At 47.0% G+C, this 27300-nt stretch overlaps 1 protein-coding gene across 3 annotated transcripts in view; it reads right to left on the reverse strand.

The window, feature by feature from the left end:
* The window catches only part of LOC119173479 (potassium voltage-gated channel protein Shaw), a 149004-nt gene that overhangs the window by 51929 nt on the left and 69775 nt on the right, over positions 1-27300 (reverse strand). For all 3 annotated transcript variants that reach the window (XM_075894958.1, XM_037424286.2, XM_075894957.1), the window contains exons 2-4: positions 23218-23573; positions 15306-16395; positions 12616-12681 (exon numbers count right to left, since the gene is read on the reverse strand). In XM_075894958.1, the coding sequence (XP_075751073.1) occupies positions 12616-12681; positions 15306-16395; positions 23218-23502 (1441 nt within the window). In that variant the 5' untranslated portion in view covers positions 23503-23573. The remainder of the gene's footprint in view (positions 1-12615; positions 12682-15305; positions 16396-23217; positions 23574-27300) is intronic.

Consider the following 27300-nt stretch of genomic DNA (forward strand, 5'->3'; position numbering starts at 1 on the left):
ATAGGGAAATAGAGATATAGGGAAAGAGAAAGGAAAATAAGCAGAGGGAAGAGAGAGAGCGAGAGAGAGATAAAGAGAGAGTAGCAATAAATAAATGATTGATTCAATGTGGTTCGAACGAGCCAACGTGTTCGGTCGTCTTAAGGGAAAAAAAAGATTCTGTCCCGACGGCACAACGAATTATTACCGGCGGCTGCGTTAATCTCGCGATCACTTATGCATGGCGTTTGCTTGTTTTTCATTAAACAATGCTGCTGTGGTAATTTTTTTTCGAATGAAAACCACGCCAGACAACAAAGGGATGCACGTGCTGTCTTGGGTGGGACGACGGAACGGATGAGGAAGCAAGAAATCATTTGAGGTAGGAAATAATAAAAAATAAAAAAAGCAAATAAACCATCTAAGAGAGCGATTCGAGCAGCTTAAACAACTGAAATATTTCTTCACGGAGAATAAATAAAGGAAACGCTGAGAGATAGATGAAGGCAGTGTTTTACAAGCGTCAGGTGGTGCGCAATATATTCTTAAATTTGAGTTCGTTGCGACGAGGATTAGAGCGACTGGAAGCCGGTACCGCAAGCTGCAACTAAAAAATCATTTATCTCTGCGTTTTTTTTTCATTTGGACGTCTTCTCTGTTTTTTATGCACGAAACAAACAAACAAAGAAACAGCGCAGGAACAGGCAGACAGATAGACAGGGATACAAATACAAAGAAAATGAATTAATGTGCCCGCGGAAGTCCTATTCAGCTTTCTAGATCCATTTCGCGATTGGGACACTTCGTTGACATTTGAGAGCAATATTGTAAATGCACCAACCTCAAATTCTTTAAATTTCTTGCCGACGTGTCGCTATAAGAGCACTGAGAAATGTTCGCCGGTGCTCCCAAGTGGGTGAATTAGGTGAAATGATTGGCTCATCCGTTTTCTTCATACTTCTCGCGCGCTTTCGCAAATTACGCTTAGACTCGCCAATGTACACGGTTAGTAATCGCAATCTCCATAAACTGTAGCGCCACCAAGCGGAATTCAAGAGCATCCTCTCGAGGACAGTCAGTAGACTACACAATGACAGCGCTGTTCAGATAACCTCACTTTTAACGCATTAGCAAGAAACGAACACTACAAACTTGCATGTTTCTTGCATCTGTACACAAACCCCGTGACACCCCGAGACACGATGAATCAGAAAGTGAACCCCCCCCCCCTCCCCCGTCCTCGTACGTGTGTGTTTCGACTCATCTCTCTTCTTTCTCTCTCATTTTTATCTTTTATACTTCCCTGTCTACCTTTCATCTTCTCTATTAAGGGATAACCGACTTGCAGGTCACGGTATCGAAGCCCGGCAGTGGAGACCACGTTTTCGACGCAGGTGAACACTGGAGGCCGACGTACATAGATAACGGCGCACGTTCAAAACACTAAATGGTCGATATTTCCGCAGCCCTTTACTAAGGCGTCTCTCATAACCATGTCTTGTTTTTAACTTGAAAACCCAGCTAATTTTAAATCAGAAATAATATTAATATTTTCATTCAGGGTGGCAAACCGGATTTTTATCTTCTGGTTAATGTTCCTGAATTCCCTCATTGAAATTTTCACCCTCTCTCTCTTTCTGGATATTCAAGTTTCTCCTGGTTTCTAATTGCTGTCAGAATGTTAGAAAATCGAAGCGCCGTGCGAGGTGATTTCCGTTGATTGCGGCGTTTAGTAAAGCGTGGTAGTGTTAATTTTTTAATCCGCAGCCATGTCTTGCCTTTCAAGACATTTATTTAATGCGCCATTTTTCCTGTTACTTTTTATTACGCCAAGCATGCCAGACGTGATAGAGCGCTTCTAATCCAGGACGGTACGCGGGAACCGCGGCTGGCGTGATGACTTCACGAGGCGAGAGGCAAACCTTCGCGGTGATCGTCGTTCGTTGAGCGCGATGCGTGCACCGAGTTAAGCCACGCCGTGCTAGTTGAGTCACGAAGCGAAAGTTGCGTGGCGACATAATTAACGAACCGCTTCTTGTGAACCTGGCGCTTGAAAAAGGGGGGAGCGGAGGGGCGCACACCGGCAAGCGCTGGCCTGATTTCGCGCAATACGTTGCATATGATTTGCGGTCGGGTTTAGCTTATAAGCGCCGCTGCTGACGCTTTCCATTTCATTTTTGCGCGTTTTTAAGGGTTGCCACTAATGCACAACATATCCCACTTCCACCTGAACGTGCACGTGGCGATTACGTCTCACTTCGAGATTGAAAAGAAGAGAAAACAAAGAAAACAAAAAAAAGCTGACAGCGTTTTTTTTTTTCATGAGAAGATTGTAAAGCTTTAGTTGCAGTTTTATGCGACATATGCTCTCGAGCTTGCCTTTTCCATGTTTTCATATTTGAAAAAGAAAAGAAAAACCAGCTTCAATGTAGCTGCAGACTTTACAACTTATTGACAAGCTGCTCAGATTGAATTGACGTGAGACCATTCTTGGTGAAGGATGAAGAAATGCTCCTTTTTCACGCAGCATTTAGTGTTAATGTACGACCTCCTTCCTCCCCTTATTGAGTGAGAGCTCATTGCCTCAGGAATTAAATTGGCTCAGGAAGAGCTCATTGTTTCAGGAATTCAACGCCGCAAAAATTTTAAGAATCCGTCCAGTGCGAGTGGAGTTACAAAGGTTTGTCGCATGCTGCGATTGCACTATCTCTTCTCTCGTCCCGACGAAAGCGCTGGAAGCTAAGCAGAGAGGGGTGGCAGGGCAAAGAAACTACCTCGCCTCGTGATCTTGAGCACTTTTTTTTTTCTCGAACGCGCGGCTTTTTCAGTGCAATCGCGCGCGCACGCGTGGACAAGTAGCAGCCTCCCGCGGCTATCTCGGTAACTTGATTTTTCGGTCACAGACGCACAGACGATTTCACGCTTACAACCAACGGGGACGACGCCGGCGGCGGGTTTTCTGCGACATGAGCTCTCTAACGCTATCGCGTTAAAACGTCTCTCCTGAGTGCGGCTATGAAATAAAGCCTTTTATTCTCTCTCTACCTGTTCGTTGCGTAGCAAGACAACAAGACAACGCCGACGCCAGTGGTGATGGCGCAAATATACATGTGCTTATAACAGCCGTATAACTGCAATTGCGTATAATAAAAAAAATTAAAAAAAAAGATCTGTGCGTACACTATCATCAGATCCCCGACTGTTTTGGTAAGACCGCAACTCAATGACACGAATACGGTCTCGCTGATTGAAAGAAGATAAAAAAAAGAGAAATAAATGATTCCAGAGGCGTTCATGCGAAGATGACGCTTCCTCTTTCATCCCTCGCAGCAATCCTGTTTCATTTGCCACTCTGCGGGGGCAAACTAATTACTGCGGGCCCCTCGAAACGGCACAGGCGCGTACAACGAGCTAGGCTACAGCCTACGTGCCAATCAATGGGAGAGGAAGAAAAAAAAATGAAGGAATCAATGAAACGACCCGCGGATGCGTGCTGCCGTGGCGCAATCATGAGCGAGGCACGCCGGCCGCCACGCACGCGGAGCTTCCCTCCGAGCCATGATCGAGAGAGCGGCACCCCGTGCCGATTGCCGAAGCCATGGTGCCTCGCCTGCATGGTCGGCTGTGTCCGCTTCCATCTTTTCACTTCGAATCCTTGTTACAGTTGGTGTGAACGTTGCGTTATGCCGGACGTGCGTGACCCATCGGTCGACCATTAACACACCATCAGACAGACAGACAGACAGACAGACAGACAGACAGACAGACAGACAGACAGACAGACAGACAGAAAGACAGACAGACAGACAGACAGACAGACAGACAGACAGACAGACAGACAGACAGACAGACAGACAGACAGACAGACAGACAGATAGATAGATAGATAGATAGATAGATAGATAGATAGATAGATAGATAGATAGATAGATAGATAGATAGATAGATAGATAACGAACACAAGCAGCCTAACGACATAGCAGCCGCAGCTGCTGTCACATTTTGATGGTGGCGAAAATGATCGAGGGCCGTGCACTTAGATCTATACTCGGCGACAACTTTTTTTGGCATTGGAGCGAAGACTACACAGCCAAATCGCGGGCATCCTACCACCAGCGAATGTAGTTCCACAACAGCGCCCGTATTTTCAGTTTGTAATATAGACGTTCTCCCTATATATTTTCTACATGGAGCTATTTGAGACAGGACGCAGCTCCCATCATTAAGATAGTCGTATTTACTTTAACTTATTGTGACTTCGCGTTTTTGAAGGCACGAGCAAGTCACGCCTTTTTACGTGCACCTCACACGCTGAGCGGCGCCCGCGTCTATATAAAACTTGGGAGCCTTCATATGCGCGCGCCTCATAAAACGCTGATGGTGCGCCCCCATCACTTTCCATCGCACTACGAGACGCGCGCCATAACGGACTACTTCGCGTGGTGATACATGTGCAGAAGCTCCGCCTCCATAGCTTTCCCTTCAGTGCCAAGAAAAGTTGTCGCCGAGTATAGGTGCCCGTTAAAGAACCCCCAAGGTGGTTGAAGTTTCCGGAGCCCTGCGCTAAGCTGTTTCTCATAACCATGTCGAGAACGTTAGACCCACTTAATTATTAGCATTTTCACCTACATTGAAAATGTGACCACCGCATCCGGTATTGAACGTGTGACCTTCACATCAAATCTGCGAACAGCCGCACAGTTGTATACATGATGGTTACAAATAGCTGTGTTATTTGAATTATGTCTTTGTTATCTTTCAACCACCACTTTTCAACATTCTTGACCGTCATATTGACGTCTCATTGAAGAGTAAATTGCAGTTCTGATTAGTATTGGTTAGATTATTGGCAGTCAAGTACACGGGTGCTTCCTATGATGCTATCCTGCTTATAACACGAATAACTGTTATCGTCGGCATCATTTGACTGATTGCACTTCATGAGCAACTACATTTTGTATATTTACGACATTCCTTATTAACGTCATGGCGATGTGATAGTTCGGCGTGGGTCAGTTCTTTTAATGAACTTCAGCTTGATTCAAGCGTGAATGAGTTCATCCATTCATCCATCCCAGTAAGTTCTTTTAAGCTGTACCGAACCTTTTCAAGGCACGACTGGTGATCACGTACACACACATGCAGTCTTCCCGCTATTCATCAGCCGTGTGCGCGCTTTACAGCACGCGTGACATCTCCGTTTAATTATCGCAGACGATCCGGTGCTTGAGACAGCCGGTGTGTCTCCTCTTTCTGGCTGAGGGCGCTCGCTGTAGACATTGAAACGGGAGAGAGCTCACGAATGGATGCTTCCGCCCGGCGGAACGTTACAAAAGCACGCTGACCCGCGAACTGTATACCTTCGAGTGCACAGCACTCCTGCACGCTCGGACTCCTGTCATCACAGACTGTGAAGGCAGTGTCCTGAACTTAGAATGGCTAAGATAAGTTTAGAACATCGATTTAATCATCTCGTTGGGGGAATGATTTGCGAGGCATGTTGGTCCAACATCCGTGACAGAAAAAAAAACACACACACACGTGACGTCTTGTTTTAACGGGTATTTTCAAATTGAAAAGATCACTGGACATCCTAGTTGTTAAATTCAATTCAATTTTATTTTCTCCTTTCAAAAGAAAAATGCCGTGTCACCACAAAAACGGCGTCTTTGCGGTGAGACGGCAGTTTCTTGAAACATGTGACGTAGCTTCGACAAAAGCAGAGGAATCTGAGGACTCGTTATTTTTTGCTAGATGCAACCGGGATGAAAATCTAGACAACGAACTGATGGAAGGTACGGAAAATGGTATTTGTAGCGTTTGTAACTTCACTGTAGAAATTACAACATATATTTGAAGACGTTAAAGTGGGCGAAAAAAACTGCTCGTGACCGATGGACACTGTAGATACTTGCGGACCTTGCTAACTTACGGGTGAAAAAAATAGTAGCCGAATTCATTTTTACGCTACAACTCGAAATGTAGTGGCCGAACAATTTTCGGATGTTAAAACGGGGAGCCGCAAAGATGAGCGACCATGCAGCTTATCTCTACCGGCGCTGCCCTACTAATTGATCCGATTGATCACTCCAGCGATCGACCTATTTAACGACTTCGGTCGGTGATTAACGCGCTCGCTGTCTGAGTGACTGACTGATTCGGCCGGATCGATTAATTGAGGTAGGCGCGCGAGCCCCCGTCGTGTGCCGCGGCCGCAGCTGCTGATTATGAGGCCGTCGCCGGTTTCTTTAGACACTCTTCTTCGGTGCGTGTGTCTGCCAGGCAAGCTGACATTCAGGGTCCTCATTAAGGCCTTCACCCCCTTCCTTCCGTTCCCCGTATCGTTCGCAATCTTCGAGGTGTCGTTTTGCCCTTTGCCGCCGTCCTTGTCCCGCGAACTTACTCTCTCTCACATTCCCCCTCACTCTCTTCTATATACGGCGTTGTGCAACAGGGCAAGGCGTGCGTATACGCCCGGGCCGGAGGGAATGCTAATTGGGAAGAGTGTGCTGGATGCTGGGACGAGTGTGCGGGATGCTGCCAGCATCGATCGCTGCCTGCAGAGACGGTGGCACCGCCGTAAGCTGCGACGTTGGCGAGGGGGCAAGCACAGCGGTGGAGTGGAGGTGGCTGGTTCGCTAGGAGGAGGAGAGAAGACACAACGCGTGCTAACCTTCCCTAGAGAAAACTTTTCCGGGAAGCGCAGTGTATTTTCTGCCTCGGCTCAAACCATCTCCGCCATTAACGAGAGCAGCCGTAGACCGCCTCGGTGAACGCTTCGTGCTTGAACCACGGCGTAACGGAAATCGCTTTCCCAGTTTCCTCGCTCTTTTTCTGCATTATGATTATTCGAAGGAGCGTTGAGTTATACTGTGGAGGGTGGGAAGAAAAGTGGGATGGGGGAAAAAGTGTGTGACAATGTTTTTTTTTGTTTGAGCACAATTTGTCAAATATGGAGGCGGAGGATTAGAGGTGCGAGGCACACGCGGAGTGGAATGTTTAAATACTATCAGCCGCCGAAAACCCATCATCGCTGCCCTGCTTTATTGAAAAGTTTCGAAGCGCCTGTTGTTCGGACGGGATCCGTGAGATTAAGCTGACTAAACTCGGGTTACGGGAAAGTTGGTGCCTTTGCACACTAAACGAATTATCTGTTCGCTCTTTGAGTGTTTTTAATGTTAATTTTCTTGTTTTTAAAGAAAAATGAGAGGCAACTTATTTTGAAGCTATTACGGTAGTGAAGCCGTATGTATGAAACGTTATTTGATTAATTATTTAATCGAACAACTGTAGAGAACATTGTGAAGAAGACGCTAGCATCATGGACGGCATCTGTTACTTTTCCTAGTAGATGCAAACAACATATAGCAAAAAAAATTAGCCTATACGGAAAGACACGCAGACAAGACTGAATACAAAAAAAATCTATAACAAATAGGAGACATGATGACACATAGTGCACATAAAAGTCACAGCAAATCCTACTTCGTAACTCCCACTTTGCTCGTAAAGTATTGTTAGGTCCTACGAACGTGATTCAGCAAAGCTCGCATGCTCGCATACCATTCAAAAAAGCTCAGTGTACCACCTGAGGTTGTCATACGTGCGCTAACATCGCACAGCGCATTGGCGTCTAGCATTTTGCTTCCGCTGAAATACAACCGGCACTTTCGGAATCGAACCCGCGTCTTTAACGTCAGCAGCTGAGCATCATGACTACTGAGCCATCGCGGCAGCTCTGAGAGAGGCAGTGATAGAGAGTAGACAAAAAGACGAGAGAGAGAGAGAAGTATTTTAATGAAAGCTGAATATTATAGCCTGGTAGCTTGCCAAGCGCATTGCATGCTATTCTGTGGTATAAATGCGTACGGCGGAGAAAACAAAATATAATTAAGCTTTAATAAAAATTGGTGGTGCATTATATACTCATTGAAGAATAAAAAAAAAAACAAGACACGTACAATAAAATGAGAAAGATACGTGAACACAGTTAAATTGCACAGCCTTTGAATAAGACATTTTGTCATAAAAAGCGCGCGCAGCAGTATCAAGGAGCGCGAACACTGCCGGCAGCTCCACCGCGTTGCGCCACCTCAGTTAAAAGCTCATATTGCAGCAACTATTCCCGTACACTGCGCCTCGTTGTATAATGCGCTCATTTGACGGAGTAAGCTGAGCTGGCTGATTTCTCAGTAGGGTATATTGCGTCTCATGCTGCTTTACGTGGGTCCAAGTCAAACAAGATGCTAGTTTCATTAAAGCGGTATACTTTGAAGACATTACAACGCTGCGAAACACAAGCCCAATTTGATTTCTAAGTGTCTGAATTGACTATGACACTACAGACGCGCACGTTAAACTAATTTTAACATTGAATTTGAGCATTCCATGGTAAACACAATATTGGGGTGTGTAATTAATTTATAGTACATCCTGCTATAACCTCCATAGCTAAATTAGTCTTTGTGCATAATTCTGCGAGAGTCACAGAGAATGAATATATCACAGCAAAGCTTGAATATCATTTGCAGCTTACCTTATCACTACGCCACGTTCACATAAGTGGTAAAAAAAATGTAAGCACAGTAACTTCGTGACAAAAACCTAGTAAAGTACTTGCAGTTCTGTTTGTTCGTATAACTCCATTGATGAACCTCGACCATAGTTACAGCTCATTCGCATAAATTTCATAGTACCACAACTCGACTTTGGTTCAACGTTGCCTCTGTAAAAGTATAAAAAAGCTTGTTGTGAAGGCTACGTTGCTATGTCGTAGTGTTTCCAAGACGGGAGTTGTATGCTTGATTGCCAACGTCAAAATCATCCTAGAATATTTGAATATAACTTTGTTTAGTGCTGCGGATACATAAAGATAAGCGAAGCGAAGCACAAGGCCATTCGGTCTGTCTAAGTTTTATCCCGTGCGCTTTTTCGGGACGCGCCAAACCCTGCAAGATATGTTGCGCCCAATGTATACCGTACATGCTATGCCCAGCTTGACGCCTCGATGTGCTGATTTCAGCGCGAGATTTCACACAAGATCCATAGTTCCGATTTTTATTAACTGGATCGAGGTTTCAGCACCTTAGTTAAGCATTGACCAGTCAATTATAGCTGTAGGTTAATATTTTGATTCACATAACATTCGACTTGAAAGTAAACATTTGACAGAAGTCTGTTTGTTCAACGCTTGCCTGGTCAACGCCAATCAACGCCCCTTATAACATAGGACTGTTCTTTTTTTTTCTACAATTAACGTTCCACAACCGGAAATTAAAATGGGCAGATTATCCCGATTTTTCTCGACCAAGAACTGCGCTCAGGCCTTTACAGCACTTCAACGCATAGTTATGCAGCTCGCAACTTCATGCGTCCCTTTTCAGTCATAAACACCGGGATTGCCAGTGAAAACACGAACACGTCCACTCCCTTTCGCGTCACGGGGCGCGTCAACACCAAATGCAAGGCAGCTCGAGCACCTACTCGAGCGGCCACTCGAAGCTCGGGCCATGCCTCGGTGCAGTTTTTGTGGTAGACGGAAGCCGAAAACACACGCACGCCAGGAAGAGGAATGTGGACATTGCGGACGCGAGGTGCATGCGACATGCGCGGCAGAGACGTGTGCGTGTGTGTGTGAACCCACATGTCTCAGCTACCTTTCTTTTTTGTCGTTGCTTTGTTTGTTTCTCTCGCGCATGCCCCTGTCGTTTCCAGGGCCGGCACGTCTTGACCAACGGCGGGTTTGTTTGAACAGCCGGTGGCTTTGGACTGTCGCCGTTGCCCGGACTGTAAACAAGACCGGAAGAAATCCAGGCGGTCGGTCGGCGACGCAAGCTTTCCAAGGCGTGGGCTCGATTGTGCGGCAGGAATTCAATTTGCAGGAGTGGTGCCCCATGATATCGCGCGGGGCGACCGATGCCATCGTCTTCGTCGTCGCGTAGGTGATGCACAAACACTTCGCAGAAAACGTGCGTGAACCCCTCTTCCTGAACTACGATGAATAAAAAAAAATCTGATACGATGTTTTTATACTCCGATGCGTATAGGAGCGACGTGCGCCGAAGGATGGCATACGCAGTTGATGGACATTCCGCGGCATGGATTGGGTAAGTGCCCCCTGTTGCTTTACCTTGTGTGACAACGAAAGAAGATACCGAGTCGAACGCGAGACGTGCTCGATTGGTACTGCGTTGCGCATAGATGACAGTCCGCAGCACCATGCGGCTTGTTCTTGCGCAATGTAAAATACGGGAAGGTGCTCGCATGACGGTGCTTCAGCTGCCTTCTCCAGCCTGTCAGCCTCAAGATCCTAATATCAATGGTCGCTTTTGTTCACTCTCATTTTTACGTTACTGTGAAGTGAATTTAGAGTGCTGGAGCTAAGAACTCAATGCTTCAAACAGCGTGCCACAAATACACAAAGAAGAATTGACGACAAAAACGCAGACTATCAACTGTGGTGTCAGGGTCGCTAGTTTTTCTTTACGTATTCGTGTGTGTGTGTTGCTTGATGATCAGCTATACCAACTATAGTCCTCTTGCCATGCTGCTTGTAGAGCTGTGGTTTTCTCAAGTTTACAAATAGGGTTGCATTTAACGTTGATTACCTTGTGATTATATAGCTCAACGAGACGAGAAATGCGAGACCACGTGAGACGCTATAAACCGCCTAGTCAATACCTCCGCCTCCCCCTCCCTCCAATAGCTGCTCGTGAAAATAAAGCTAATAATAAATGTCGCCCTTCGTAAACCACTTTTGCCAGTTTTTATTCCATTGGATTAATACGTAAGTACCCCGAAGGTGAACGTGCATACGTTCTGCTAGTCATTATAAAGTAACGCACGCCGCAAATTCCGGCCAGAGTATACGGGATCCCCCATTTACACCAAAGTGCTGGAAAAGCGAAGAAAAACCCAAACTGGCCATAGCATTCCTACAAAAATGACGATTTATAGCTTAGCAATTACAAAAAAAGTTATTTTGGAATAAATATGCCATCTGTTAATTAATCAAAAATTCATAAATACAGCGCATTATTGGTTATAATAATGGTGCGCTAGACGTGCCGTTCTGCGCCCTTTGAGCTTAGATAATAAACACCTCCTCTAGCACATTTACAGATACGACACGCCCAGCTATACTTGTAATACCACTCTTTCACGCCTCGTGACGAATAGAGAAAGAGAGAGAAAGAGATAGAGAGAAAGAGAGAAACAGACGTGCAGCGCGTCATCGAATGCATCGTCATGTGTCAAATCACCACGCGCATGCGCACTCACACTCAGTCACGTAGCCACGATGAGCGAGCAGTTCTTGAGCTCGAAGCTTTCGTGCTCCGCCCACTTTCGACGGTTGACATTTCAGTCAACGCCCCACTGCGGTGGTCGAGTGACTAAGGTACTCGGCTGCTGACCCGCAGGTCGCGTGATCGGATCCCGGCTGCAGCGGCTGCATTTCCGGCGGAGGTGGAAATTATGAAGGCCCGTGTGTCCAGATTCAACCCAGAGCGTTTTTAAAAGAAGCATGCCTGTCTAAAGCCTCTCCGTCAACATTTTCCGCCGGCGAAATTAATGCGGTGGCAGTGAGGACTGACAGGCTTCACGATTGATCATAGCGGATCAAGAATCGTAGAAGCTCCGGAAGCGTGACTGTTCTGCAGGGCTAAGCACATAGAGTTTCTCACAAAAATTCCTAGAGGGAAATCTGGCACTAGTGAGATGGTGGATGCAAGGGAATGTCGGTATATGTGAGCTTCGAACTTGACTCGGATTTGTATCGTTCACGCAGAGCCCGGACACCTCGAAGACACGCCTAGCTTCAACACGTTCCTTGCGTCACAATGGTTGATTTTTTGCTAAAAGAGCACGTAAAAAGCTATTGATATTTCTCACTGCACAGAAACGTGTTTTATTTAACACTGTAAACTTATGTGTCGATGTAAAATTTTACAAAGTGCAAGAAGTAACCGTCGGCCACTAAACTAGGAAGGCAGACGACAAAGTGAGCGTTCCCTCTCTTTATGTCGTCTGCTTCTTTCACCGTTTAGTTGTGCCGTCAAGGTAAGTGGACTTTTATTTAAGAATATATTACGCGTGAATGAGATCAGCTTATAACAGCTTTGTTTTAGAGAAGCTTTATTTGTGCAGTCGTGTCCCCTTTTGAGCCGAAGAACCAGCCATAACAAGCCTCGCAGACACATAGGTACCGTCATTCCCAGCGCTCAAACGACCCCCCTTGATAAATTCGCACGGACGGTGGCGCCAGATTTGCCTCTAGCTATTTTTGTGAACAACTCTATCGCTAAGTGAGACATACAAGTAAAACCAAACCTTGCGAACGAACTCGAAGTGACCAAGCCATAGATCGCATGTCTGGCAGCCACTCGCTTATCGTGATTCAGCGAGAGTGAACGGTATCGTGTGCTTGAATTTGGTCCCGTCGTGCGCGTCTACAGATTTCACAGCGATTGCTCTATAGCTGCCGCGCTCTCGACGGGATTTTCATTTTGTTACGAAACACGTGACGTGACAACCAACGGCTACGCGAGACGGAGACGGCGTCGGATTTCAACGTGCCTTAAAATCTGTGGCGTGCTGCCGACCAGGAAGAAAGGAATGGCTCGAACACATGCTTACCCGGACCCCTGGTGCGTATCGTTTGATTTCTCCTGGGAAGGTCAGCCATCACTTGCTGCTGCCGTCCTGCGTCAAGAACGTGGATGACTCACACATGAGCATCGCTGATGACTTGAGGAAAAAAAACAGGATTAGGGGCACTCTGAAAACGCCGAACTGGGTGAACGCGCACCCAAAGGTAGCCACGTGAATTCGCATGAATTCTCGTCTACCTTGATACTGTTTAACTTAGTTGTTAAAGACACACAATAGCGGCACCGAATTCTATCCATAAAATAGTCCGAAGGCATCAAACACGAGAGCTTGCGTACTACGATAGATTACTTTGCCCGGTAGCCAGGCCTTTTTGGTTGTTAGACATTCATTCGAATTCTCTGAAGCATTATATGTATGTGAAGAATATGCTTATTTTGTTCCTAAAGCTATATTTGCGCTTTGAAGGGTAAACTCGCGATGCTAGGACGTGGCTCATCACTATACAGTTTTTTTTAGACAGTGCACATTTTTACAAAAAGAAAAGTATGACAGACAGGTATCCGACACCATCTCTACGTCGAAGCGGGAATACTTTGACACAGTTATAGTTACACAGTAGTCAATAATTAACCAAAATTTGTTAATTAACTGTTAATATAATTGTCTTGAAGGCAGCCATTTATGCGGTTAAGTTGCAGTCAGTTACATTTTGTGGCGTACCGAATATTTTTTTTTAGAAATCGTGAAAGTTACGTCATTTGAGATTTGCAACATCATATATTAAAGGGGATAATGAGTCTGACCAAATCCTGGTGCGCATAAAGCGTTGCCACTTTTTAAGTCACACCGGAACTTCTCGTGACGTGGGAGGGACAAAGTTATTCGTATTCCTTCATTAATTTTCGATCCAGTATCAGTAGTCCCCTTTCGCACATCTCTAGTAATTTCACAGAAATAAGGGCGACGACGAGACCTACAAATATACGCTTGAACTGAAGTGGGCACTAAAGAACGCAAACTGAAAAGGTGATCTTTACAGGAAGCATTTTGTAGAAAAGATAGATGATCCTCAATATCTGGGCATGCACACAATCAAGACCACCAACAGAGTCCAGAAAAGCTTAAGTAAATGTTCAAATTCCGATTCGCCTTTACGACAAACTTATCACGTATAAAGGTGTCGGCTATTTTTTAACAATGTCACGCGAGGTAGCATCACACTGTTTCAGACAACTTTCTCAGTGGTCGTTACGTTACGTCTTCTGTGGTTGCGCATGTCTGGCTATCGCAATGATCACTTTTTTTTCTAACGCGGTGCTTGTGATAAATATAAATCACAAAGGAGCACTTAGTCCTTCTTCATTGCCGTCTAAATTTGTGCTTGTCTGGAAACAATGGGAATCTATGTATCAACTCGCAAAAAGAAAAAGAGCAAAAATAAACACACCACGCATTGCGTCTCTGTAAACAGACATTATGATGGGCATACACATGCTTTGAGAATTGGTTTTAGTGTGACAAGTTTTTTTTTTGTCTTTTGAAAACGCTAGTATCTAGCGATTTCAATAGAAGTGCCAGAGCGGACATTAACAGCGTCACATTTTTTGTACGAATCACTGCACCATCAGTTTGGCTCATTATTCATCGTTTGTGACTGTTATCAAACTATCGTAAGAATCTGTAGAATCTGTAACCTCCAGCTTTGCAAGTAAATGAGATTAACACCACCTTTCACTCCAATTCTTCGCTCTACTAGAAAATTCGAATAGCAAGCTGTTTCCCACTGCCCTTGTGCTAGGAAGGGTTTCACACGTGTTTATAAAGTTTTTGCAGTGTTGTTAATCTGAGTCACGTGAATCTTATTTCTTCAAAATTTTGCGATTTAACACCCGCACTTCACTGAAATCTATCTGGCATTCCCCGTGCACCTTTATTAACCTCATAATTGACCCTTGTGCACAAGAATGCACCTTTGTAGAAAGTAGTTTTCAGTACACTTTACAAAAAGCGCATTAGGGTGATCAAAAGTTTGCGCTACTTTCAACTCGTTTTTTGAAAAGAGATATACATGACGTCGCAGGGGCAGAACGTCGAGGCTATTTAGGCACCAGGACCCACGTACGTAAGCCTGTTTCTGCAGCGTAAGTTTATACTACCTTCCGACTTGGTCCTTGTTTTGTTTCTGAACAACTTTGGTTGTAGCTGAGTGCAGCTAGCTTTTCTTCTTTCGAAGGCTTAATACCTTGCCGCGTATCATTCAGCACACCATAAAACAAACAGACAAACAAACAAAAAAAATATTTGACTTTTTTTGTGAACCTTGTCCTACCACGTGTATGACTGTTTAACGGTCCACGTTAACCCTCTCTGGAGATTATGGTAGTATCGTCGGAGAGTTTCAGAACCCGAAAGAGAGTTACCGTGTTAACTTTAAATACATTCATGTACGTTGCAATCGGGACTCTCCGAAAACGGTAACTCATACCACCGCTTAGCTACCCTTCCCTTTCTTTGTTCCTTTAACGCCTGCAATTGCTTGCGGCTGGTTTCATACACTATACTTTGTGCTTATGGTGGCCATAACAACGAGTTAACGGTTGACCCAGCACACACCAGCGCGGATGAGGTGCTGGTAAATACGAAAAAAAAAGACCCCTTCCTTTCCCTCCTGACAAGCGCACCGCACACGCTTTTCCCCATCTACAGCCGCTTACCCGCCTTACAAGCGTCTTTGGTGTTCTTGAGGTCGGGCGGCCTTCGGTGAGGTCCCCGGGGCACTTCGATGGGCACCACACGTCTCCGCTTCTTGGGCAGCTTGGCGCGCGCTTGCGTGTGCGAGTAGAACATGGCAAAGTTGGACACGATCACGGGCACGGGCAGCGCGATGGTCAGCACGCCGGCCAGCGCGCACAGCGCACCCACGAACATGCCGGCGTAAGTCTTGGGCACCATGTCGCCGTAGCCCACTGTAGTCATCGTGACCAGGGCCCACCAGAGGCCGAGCGGTATGCTGTTGAAGTCGTTCTCCGGGTTCGACTGGATCCGCTCGGCGTAGTACACCAGGCTGGCGAATATCACGATGCCCAGCACCAGGAAGAAGACCAGCAGAATGAGCTCGCCCGCGCTGGCCTTGAATGTCTGTATGAGGATTTTGAGGCCCGCCGAGTGGCGGGTGAGCTTGAACAGTCGCATGATGCGGATGATTGAGAAAAACTCTAGTATGTCCGCGTTCTCCAGGTGCGAGGCCAGCTTCTGGAGAGTGAGGTCGATGTAGAAGGACAGCGTGGCCGTGAAGTCTATGATGTTGACCGCGCCGCGCACGAAGTCCAGCTTGCTGGGGCTGGCCACGAAACGGATGATGATCTCGAAGGTGAACCAGGCGTTGCAGACGCACTCGATGTAGAAGAAGGCGTCGTGCGGGTTCGTCTGGATCTTGTCCAGCGTCCACGCTACGGCGCTCTCCGACGTCGCCACGGTGATGTTCTTGATGGCCGGCACGCGCATGTTTGGGTGGGTCTTGAGGCAGAAGGATAAGATGGAGACGCAGATGAAGAACACGGACATCACGCCGATGATCTTGGCAGCCGTGGAAGAGTACGGCTCGTCGAACAGCGACCAGATTTTGGGCTTGACTCGCTGCCAGCAGGACAGCGTCCCAGCGAGGTACTCCTCCTCCATGCCGAACTTGCGCGCGATCTCTTCTTCGCTCGGCTTGTCCGTGTCCAGGTCGAGCCGGTCGAGGACAGCCAGCGTCTCCTGCGTGTCCCTATGCTGCGTGTACGTCATCCAGCAGCAGGGCTCCACCTGCAGAAGCAAAGCGTGCATCGTAAGTCAATCCTGACTCAATCCGATTCATGGAAAGTCATGTTAGAAGGCACAGTCTGCGCTGAACTCTGGAGCTGGGCAGAACTAGTGAAAAAGGCGTTTGCGAATTTGTGAAGTTTGGACTTATAAGAAATGTGGGCCTCTTCGGCCACACGTGCGCGTTTCAGAAATGATGCACATAAAACTAACGATATTTGTTAGGGTTCCGCGTCGCGAAACCGCGATATCAATACGAAGGGGCTGTAGTGAAGAGCTGCGGAAATTCGGACCCCCTGGTGTGCTTTAATTTGCACGTAAATCTAAGCGCATGGCCTATATCATTTAGTTTTCATGGAAATGCGGCCGCCATGGCCGAGATTCGATCCCGCGACCTTCGGGTCAGCAGTCGAGCGCCATAATCAGTTGACCACCTCAAAATGGAACGAACTGCTTTTCCTTTGTTTGTTTCAAGGATCGACGAACTGCTGACGAATAACGTTTTTTTTTTCAACTTTGTCTTTGTATGCGTTTATTTGTTGTATACTATCCCTGCTCCGACTCATGTCAATGGTGCCGGTCAGTAAACGTCACGTGAAACGTCGCCGGCTTCAAACAACGTACCATATCCCAGCGAAACGCGCTCGTTTTTCATTCTACCTTTTTTGTTTTATTCACCACAAAGCAAATCAACAGCACCGACAGTCGGGTAAAAGTAAATGTAGAGCTGCTGAAAAATCACACCACGAAAGCCTCTCGTCAGCGAGTCGCGTAAAACATGGAGCACTCCGCGTTTGAAGTTCGTACAAACGATCTCCATCAACAATTTCCTATTCCCCCCCCCCCCATTCTTCTCGCCCGCTTAAAAAAAGTTTCGCCCTCATTCTAACTGGCATGGATGAATCGACTCGGCTGCCTTCTCGCAGTTATTTTATTGTTCTCTTTTATACTTGGCACCCAGCGAACGCGGACAGCTGCCTTATCCCACTTATAATGCAGGCGCCGATTCCAGAGCACATAACACGCCCGAAATGGACTTCTCGTGTGAAGAATATCGCGAAGCCACACACGCTCAAGCCACGCCACGGCATCGTGAATCCTGCCTCCTTCCCCGTCATGGCGCTCCATCTAGCGGTTCTTTTGAACAGTGTGAGGGAAAATTGCTTCGATAGAACGCACCATTATGAGGCCGCCGGAAGAACCTGGGAGGGCGCTTCGAGGAACAAGATTGTAAACCACTACAACCGTATATGCGCCAGGCCGTCTCGATTCGAATGCGGACGGCGTTGCTGGCCCCGTGTTGAGATGCACAGGCTGCTAGCGGCTCGTTTTCTTCCCGGGAGGCAGGGTTTTTCTTTGTGTTCTCTTTCCGAAGCAGTCTAGTTGAGAGACTACACCATGCGGATAATCAAAAAACAAAAAGTGCAGGCTGGCATACTTTGTGGCACTAAAGTATGTACGATTTCGCTGGGCCAGTTTCACTCGCGGGGCAACATACATACGACCCCCGTTGCCATATAACGTCCCTCTTTCGGTGTTGTTGGGGCCCACGCTCTTAGGCGTCCATTACAGTGTGCCCAGACCACGCCGTTTGTCTTAGTCGCGGTGTGCTGCGTCGGCTTTTCCTCCAGCTTCTGGCGTTGTTTATACTTGCTGCCGGCCTGTTGAAATACCGCAGAGAGTGGAATGGAAGAAGTTAGGAGGTTTAGATCGAGAAGAGCAGGTATATATCTTTTTCGAACCATTGCATCATTCATGCTGCCGAGGCGGTGCCTGTTTCGCTGTTCAATAGCTTATGACTACTCTTGGTATAGGCGGTTGTGTGCATAGGCGTGCGCGAAAGGGGGGGGGGATGGGGAAGAGGCAGCCATCTTTTACTTCTAGCAGTCAGATGCGGGTGCCAAGTAAAGGCAGGCTTATGTTTTTGATCATGACAGCCCGAAGACCCCTGACGTTGCATTCTGATAAATGGTCATTTCCTACCGTTACCCCGGGAGATAATAATATCATCTGGGGTTGAACATCCCAAAACCACGATATGAGTATGAGGAATGTCGTAGCGGAGGGCTCCGGAAATTGCCACCATCTGGGGTTCTTTTACATGCGCTGATGTCGCACAGAACACGGGCCTCTGCCATTTCGCTCCAATTGAAACGGGACCGGAGCGGCCGTAATCGAACCTACGACCTTCGGGTCGGCAGACGAGTACCGTAATCACTACACCACCGCGGCGGACAGTTGCCCCTGGAAAGTCGGAGGCAAAATACAGGCTGGTCTGAGAAGAGATAGGTATATATATATATATACATAGAGAGAGAGAGAGAGATGGCAAACGGAACCTTGTGAACCTGCTGACGTAATAGGTGAGAGGCTTACCTTTTCATTTTTACATCATTGCAATGTTTTTTTCTTCTTTAGTACTCGACCAAAGTGGAGGGCGTGGGGGGGGGGGTAGTTGCGGTGAGACTAGTCCCTGCCCTCCATCTCTCATGAAGAGCTCTGCATGTATGAGACCACCAGGGGTTAGCACAGCGGGACGTAGTCCTGCAGCTGGAAGCATTCGAGGCAGCGAAGTTGCGCGAAGAACCTTTTGCTACAAAGATAGCAGGCGCAGAATGACTATAGAGGCGGGCTTTTTTCGCTGCGTTTTCTCGTCGCAGTTTGGTTGCTAGGTTGGGTCTCATATTTCATCCTCGCAACATGCCAGGACGGTGAGCAAGGTCGTCACTCTACCATTAATATAGACCAGTGAAAGACCTGCCTTCCGCTCTTTGAAACCCCCGATGACACCATCTGTTCAGCAACTGAATGCTAGGGTCTTCCGTGTTTTCAAGGTCTCCTTCGACGTTAGCGCTTATCGTAGCGTATGTCTTGGCGCTCTCCCTTGAAATGCATTGGCTGGAAAGCCAAGGCTCGCTTGTTTATGGGCCTTTTAGGCAGTGATTAATCGCAAGTGATAAATCTGGCTTCGACTGTGCGTTTACCAAATACACACAAAACGCACACACAAGCACGAACACACACTGAACATCTTATGTCATGTAGGCTACTGTAGATGATAATGTGTATTAAGCTCATTTCACAAGCTTCTATTCTGTTCAACACCACTTTGTTTGTGTCACGTTCTTGTTACATTTCTGCTCATTAAAGAGCTTCATCATAGCGGTACCATCTTACCGTTTACTAGTCGTAATGGCTTCCTCGATTGCATTCGAGTGGACTTTGACTGTGCTAAGCTTGAAGAGCCAGCTTCTGCCGATTAACTTGATTACGTGACAATATTGCAGCTAGAATCGAGTGTATTAGTGACTAGGATAAAAGGTAATGTAGTAATTTACCAGTATACTCATTGCTGTCCGTTGTTTGAGACAAAACAATGTTAATGTTAAAATAGGCAATGTAGGAAGTGTTATCTCTCGCTGAGAACAAAGTATAAGAGGTGCTTTGTTATCACTATAGACATAAGTTCTGCCCTTATCGGCGCTTCTAGACCTAGAGAGATGGGTATTGTGGTTGTAACGTGTGTTGATTTGCCATGTTGCTGCATTGACATTTAGATCACGTGAATGTTCGTTCGGCTGCTCTCATGTATATAGCGATGGTGGTTAAAAAACATAATGAGTTAAACTGCCATGCAAGGGAAGAGGAGTAGCCGGCCCAGACATCAGCTCTTCCTCTAAATGACCATGATTGACTTTTCTAAATGAGCATCAAATCAACTTAATATCGGAGTTTATCACCTCGCGAACTGATTGCCGCAAACATTTTTTTTAAATCCACCAAGAACGAGTGGGTTCAGAGCTACCTACAGAATTGATCATTTCACGTGCAGACAGAGAATGGCCCGACACCCGAGTATTACTGCAGCCGAGGAGTCCCGCAAGGCGGAGTGCTAAGCCCGACGCTGTTCAACCTAACACTCATTGAACTAGTTGGCAAGCAACCAAGCAGTGTACGACTTTCAATTTATGCTGATGACATCTGTGTGGTGGACATCAGGTGTGACTCGACTTCAACTTCGCGCTCGACTTCAGAAGGCAGCATCAGTGACATCGTACCACTTACGCAAACAAGGGCTTGAAATCGCAAGTGAGAAGTGTGCAGTCGTGGCCTTCACCAGAAAACCAATGTCCGCTTACGGCATATCAATTAACGGGCAGTTGGTGTCATGCAGCCGGAGTCACAGGTTCTTGGGAGTCGTAATCGACCGAAACCTGTCTTGGACACCCCACGTAAACTACGTTAAAAAGCGGCTGACTGCCATTTGTCACTTATTCAGGTTTCTTGCTGGAAAAAGTTGGGGAATGTCTGTCGAGTCTATGTTACAGCTGTACAAGGTATTATTTGCTGGATTCCTGCGGTATAGCCTACCTGTTATATCTAACACATGCAAAACGAACCTGCGCACAATCCAAAATATTCAAGCCCAAGCGCTTAGGATATGCCTTGGTTTACCCCGCTGCGCATCGACAGCTGAAACAATTGCCATTGCACAGGACTACTCTATCATGACGCACATCACCATTGAAACGATGCGTACGTACCTCAGGCAACATGCTAGGAATCCTTCCCACCACTTGGCAACCCTCGCTACTGAGAGGCCCCGCACGAAATTTAGTACAATTGTCTGCGCTCATCGTGCGTCGTTTACATCAGGTTTTACGCCTGCTGAGAAACTGGTGTATCCTCCGTGGTGCCTGACACTTCCACAAGTACGTGTTTCAATTCCAGGAATACGGAAAAAATCAAATTTGCCTTCGTCAGCCCTAAAACAATTGAGCTTGATCCATCTGCACGAAATGTACAACAACCACGTGCACATATACACCGATGGTTCAACCACAGCGTCTGGATCTGGTGGTGCGGTGGTGATTCAAGCTAGAGGAATCACTCTGCGAATCAAACTGTCACATGCCACTACATCCACAGGGGCAGAACTTGCGGCTTTGCGTGGCGCCATAGAGTACATCAAATCCCAAAGACCTAGTAAATGGGCTGTGTTTTCCGACTCGAAACCAGCCCTACAGAGCATGCAGTCAGTCCTTCGACGAGGTTGCCATGAACAATTAACTTACGAAGTTGTCAAGCTCGTTCAACACGTCACAGAAACAGGCCACGAGGTCAAGTTTCAGTGGCTCCCTGGCCATTGTGGGATCAGTGGCAATGATTCCGCAGACAGCGCGGCTCGTACATCGCACCAAGAAGAACACACCCTTCCGATTCCTTTGTCAAGGACTGACGCTGCAAATCAACTTCGTCACCTGGCACGTAGTCTGAGTCTGCAGGAGTGGAACACCCCAAGCATAAGGCATACGATACTATACCAAATAAACCCTCGACTCGAACTTCGACCTCCATCCGGACTTCGTCGACGTGAAGCTTCACTTCTTTGTCGCCTTTGGTTGGGAGTTGCCTTCACAAAAGCATATACAACCCTCATTGGATTGACCGACAATGCGGAATGCGACGTCTGCTGCACCAAAGAAGACATCGACCATCTGATATGCCATTGCCCTCGATTTGCTTCTGAAAGACAGAAGCTTTCGGATGCAATGCGACAATTGGACGATCGGCCACTCTCTGTTCAGATGCTACTGGAACACCGTCATCGCCTTTCGTCGGCTCAAAAAGCAGTCAAAGCTGTCTTGTGCTTTTTGAGGACTACAGGCCTCTGTGACCACCTTTAACTTTTGTGTAGTGCCACCGCTGCATACGCGCCAGCCGATTGACTGACAATACCCCCCCCCCCTCTCTCTCTCTCTCTCTCTCTCTCTTTCTCTTCTCTTTCCTCTCTCTCTCATCTTTATGTCCCTTTCCTATTCCCCCAGCGTAGGGTAGCAAACCGGGCATGTGCCTGGTTTACCTCCCTGCCTTTCCCTCTTGTTGTTTACCCCCCCCCTTACCAAGAACGAGCGGAGTTACAGGGGCTTGTCGCGTGATTCAAGTACTTTCCCTTTACCCTCGTACCGACTAGCACAACATAAATCAAGAGCGCCATTTGAATCAGATGCGCTCCTCACCGCGTGGTGACGCCACGTGCTATCTCCCAAGGAGGTTATACTAAAAAATAACCTCCTTGCTGGCCCTGCACTCCGTAGTCTACTAACACTACACAGTGAGCCGAACTTGCGCACAGGAATCACAACCAGAGCGCTCGCGTTTCATCACGCACGCTCAAGGTCATGAGGCACGCAAATTTTACTTCCATCCCCCTGATACCCCTTCGTGTGTAGCTCCCGTTGTGGAAGCTGCGCGGAAGCTTCTGCAATGAAGTGAGCACAAGTATCAGTGGAAAAAGATGCACCTACGAAAATGGTGAATTCGTGCTCTGCTTCTTAACTCTCTGAGCCGTGCACGATTGAAAGATTTGGCTGAAATTGTTGTAGTAGCATCTACTATAAGCAGTACTTGTTTTCTCACCAAGCCTGAAGGGTAGTTCATGACCCAAGTACAATTACCATTCGACAAAAGCCCCACGCCTTCCTTATATCCTGGAGCAATCATTTTGACAACGGAACCTTTGACAAGAGAATGGGCAAGAGAAAGGGCAGGGCACTTTGCAAGCCCACGATGTCCGTTGCAAAAACGACGGCTTCAATTAGAAGCTTGGCGTGTTTCAAAATTTGACGATCTCGCCCCAAGGTGCTTGCAGTCCCATGAGAAGCTATGGCACTCGCGGGCGTACCTGTCTTCTTCTTGCCTATGAGCGCAGAAGTGGATCAGAAGAAAGCGAAAAAGACAAAAAAAGACGTTGAACCATTCCTGTGCTCCCCCTTGCAGGATGCCGAATCGAGTGGACCGACAACTCGAAATTGCGAGTCGTACCTGATTTGCGTCGAGTCCCCAGAACTCCAGCTCCTCTTCGAAGAGCGGTCCGCACACGTCGGTAGGGTAGTGCAGCTTGCCAGTGCGGTAGTAGTTGAGTATCTGCCCGAAGACGCCCGGGTGGCGGTCGAAGAAGTACTCGTTCAGCACCGGGTCGTAGTTGGCCAGGGCCTCGGTGAGCCGGGAGAGCCGCGTCGCGGGGATTTTCTTGAGGGTCGCCTTGTACGTTTCGTGCCTGATGCCGCCCACGTTGAGTACGACGCGGTTCTCGGCGTCCAGGTTCATGCTGCTCGTGACTGGCTGCTGCTACTACGCTGCCGCGGGCCGCACACCGCCCGACCCGATGCCCATCACGCCTGCGTGAAGAAAGGCCACGTCACGCACAGCCTAGGACAAGCCAGCACCACCAAGTCCTGCGGCTCCTACGTTACATACCAAGTAATTTCTCTGTTATAAGTATTCATCATATGTATACTGATTGATTGATATGTGGGGTTTAACGTCCCAAAACCACCATATGATTATGAGAGACGCCGTAGTGGAGGGCTCCGGAAATTTCGACCACCTGGGGTTCTTTAACGTGCACCCAAATCTGAGCACACGGGCCTACAACATTTCCGCCTCCATCGGATATGCAGCCGCCGCAGCCGGGATTCGAACCCGCGACCTGCGGGTCAGCAGCCGAGTACCTTAGCCACTAGACCACCGCGGCGGGGCTCATCATATGTATACTGAAGGGTCTCTTCGATAGGGTGGAGTAATAGTATCCGTGATATTAACGAACACACAACACAGGCTATATACACAGAAGGACACAGGAGAAGCAGGAGGAGGAGGAGGAGGAGGAGGAGGAGGAGGAATAAACTTTATTATAAGAAACCAGCAGGTTTAGGTGGCGGGGCCTAGGCCTCCCACGAGGACACAGGACAGCTGTTAGATTTTAACTGGCCTGCGCCGTCCTCTGTATAGTCTGCATAGTGTGTGTGTGTGTGCTAACAATATGGATTCAGTAAGGCAGTGCCAACTAGCCAAGCTAAATCCACTAATTGAGCATCGGAAGCAAGCGTGACATCGAGATCACGCGGCGGCCATCACGTGCGAAGCATGGAATCGCTGCACGGCACAGAAAACGGTCGGAATGCGCCTTTCTCACAAATCGACTGCGCATGCGCCCTTACTTAGCGGAAAAGTCGCGAAGCGCCCCCTGGTCTCAGAGGCCATTGCTCTAGCATTACCGGTTCTCCCGATTCCCACCAAAACCCTACGAAAAACGCCAGAGGGCAGCACAAGAAAAGGCGGACTGCGGACATAATAATATACCTCCTTTCTTTTCAGAAGCCCTCAATTCGAGCTGTACGCGAGGTTTCGCTTGCACGAGTGACAGGTGACATTGAGTGATAATCCAATGCGGAACGCTCAGCCATACCACTATAAATAAACCACACAGCAACGACAGATGGAAAGAGATAAATATGCCTGGAAGACGGATAAGACAGTACTTTGCTGACCCTGAAAAGGAGCACGAGGTTCTTTTGGTCTTTTCCAACGCCATAAATGAAGTCCACTTGTAGGCGTTGTCTAAAAAAATCACAGCATATCCACGGAGTGAATGATGATTGGTGGGGCGCAGCGTTCGTCAGTCTGTCTGTCGATACGTTCTTGCGTCCGCCTATCTGTGTGATCCTTGGTGCATCCGTCCGTTTGTTCATTCGTCTGTCTGTCCGTCCATTTCTTTTTGCGGCCATCCCTCTGTCTGTCCATCCGTCCGTGTGCCCCTCTGTCTGTCCGTCCGCCCGTGTGTCAGTCCGTTCGTCCGTCCATATGTCTAGAGAAAACTCCAAGCACACCCATCTCACATCTTTTCATCATGTATTCATCATATACAAGTGCCCCCATCCAGCAGACATTGTAAGGACCACTATTTCGGGTATATGCCACTGGTGGTTACGCACTACGAGGGACGCACAAGCCATGCCATAAGGAGCTTCGCCCTTAAAAAAAAAGACACGGTAGAATAGACTTTTTGTGGAAAAGACGCAATTATGTCACAGGCGCGCTTGGTGGTCGGAATTTCAGGAGCCCTTCAATACGGCGTCTCTCGTAATCATATCAAGGTTTTGAGGCGTTAAATCTCAGATAACATTATATTTTAAAAAGCTCCGTGCTAGTGAAGCAAGATATATTAATCATATATTCTGCTTCGAGAAACATGTCCTCAGTGACGCCATGAAATACATTGTTTTTCATTTATCACTTTCGATTTCAGAGTATTCTAATGGAAGGGTCAATTGAATATGATTATCTCTTTATTGAATTAGGCTACAACCAAAGCTAGTTAATTGAGCGGGAACTGGATGCTCGCGATGTTTTCTCGAAACAAATTTCCTCATATGTGCGTGTCAGTTTATAATTACGGAGGTTCATTTTGTACGTTCATAGTGATTGATGTACTGCAGTGCTGCGTGTAACTGTAAAACTAGCAGAACGTGCTTGTGTTTAAGGCAAATGTCAGACTCTGTCTGTGCCGGGTTGCATGCGACTGGAGGCTTTTGTAACGCTAACTTTTCCTTACTAAATCGAACAATAAAGGACTGGATGTAAGGGTGGCTTTTAACGGCGACAAGAACGTATGTCCGGACACCCTCTGTTAACAACATCGTTAAGGCAAAAAAAAAAAAAAAAACAGTTAAGCGAAGCCAGCCTGAAACGTTAAAAAATAAGCTCTATGCAGAGACACTTGATGCGTGCTAATTATGCTGATAAAATGTCCGTCCTCAAATTTATATCAAGCGACGCATTCACGAAGTGGCTAATTAAACGTGATACAAAGACAAAGATACGTGATACAAAGACAAACAAAGATTTGAATTTGTGAATCACAATTTCTGCGCGTCATTCTTTTTTTTTTTCCGGTTTCACGAAAACGCGGCGATAGAAGCCGAGCACGCTTCGTACCACTCTCGTTGCTTTCAAGCGACCCAGTGTGCACTCTCGCGGAATGTTTATGTATCGCCCGATTCCGAACTTCCATGCATTCGATGTTTATGCATGCATTCAGCGTCGGCTATAGATATATGGAGAAAGGCGAACAGCCGTTGATGCAGGATGACGGTCTACGGAGAAATGCACGGAGAGCAAACGCACTGTTTGATGTTTGTCGATCGTAAAATGGGGAGGAAATCCACAGTGCAGGAAATTAAGTGCGACGTATTCGGAAATACACTCGGGACTTCGGTGCGCGTTCTGCCGCAGTGGCATATATCCCTCTCTGGTGGATTGCCTGAGAACACCTAGCGTAAGGAATTGAAGAAAATTAAAAAAAAATAATCAGCTCTCCTTCACAGTCACCGGTGAAAGAGCAAAGCTTGTGCTGTTCCAATCATCACACTAACACATTCATTTCTTTAGCAAATGTTTCAGATATGTTGTATCACTAATATATAATAAGCACTCTTTGTTAAGCTTTGAGGTGGTAGCCACCAACTTTTAAAACCACAAAGTATCATGTGACAGTGATGTGACTATGGGAACTCGCACGCCTTTTTTTTAGGCCAAGTGTTGGCTTATTTTAAGGTAAAGTTGTGTGCAGTGGGATTTAACCAATTTCTGTGACACGTACAAGTTTATGACTGTGATAGTTTTCAGATAGGCCGCACAGATTTCCGCGTCACATACCCATTTGATGGGTATGTTTCCTTCGTTTTCACTGAACCAGCAACGAGTGGTGGAATTTAGCCAATGTCTACGGTGCATTCCCACTTGTGATGCCCACAAGCATTACCACGTATCCCGGAAGCGAGAGGCTCTACCAAGAAGAGTTTTGTTTAAAAAAAACGAAAAAAACATCAGTCCTGCGTGGAACGTGCAGCACTGTCACAGCGAAAGCTCGAAGAGCCTTTCCCTAACACTCCTTGTGTAACTGTTGCGAGCACACTTTCTGGGTTCCCACTAGGCCATAAATAATCATAATCGTTGTGTTGTAGGCTGGCATTCACTGTGCTAACCTTCATCATTCTTCAGAGAAGTGTGGTATCTGCTACGAACTTGCTAGGAATGTTGTGCAATATATTTATGCAGTGGTTG

The sequence above is a fragment of the Rhipicephalus microplus genome, chromosome 5 (genome assembly GCF_043290135.1).
Source record: "Rhipicephalus microplus isolate Deutch F79 chromosome 5, USDA_Rmic, whole genome shotgun sequence".
In the NCBI taxonomy this organism is placed as follows: Eukaryota; Metazoa; Arthropoda; class Arachnida; order Ixodida; family Ixodidae; genus Rhipicephalus; species Rhipicephalus microplus.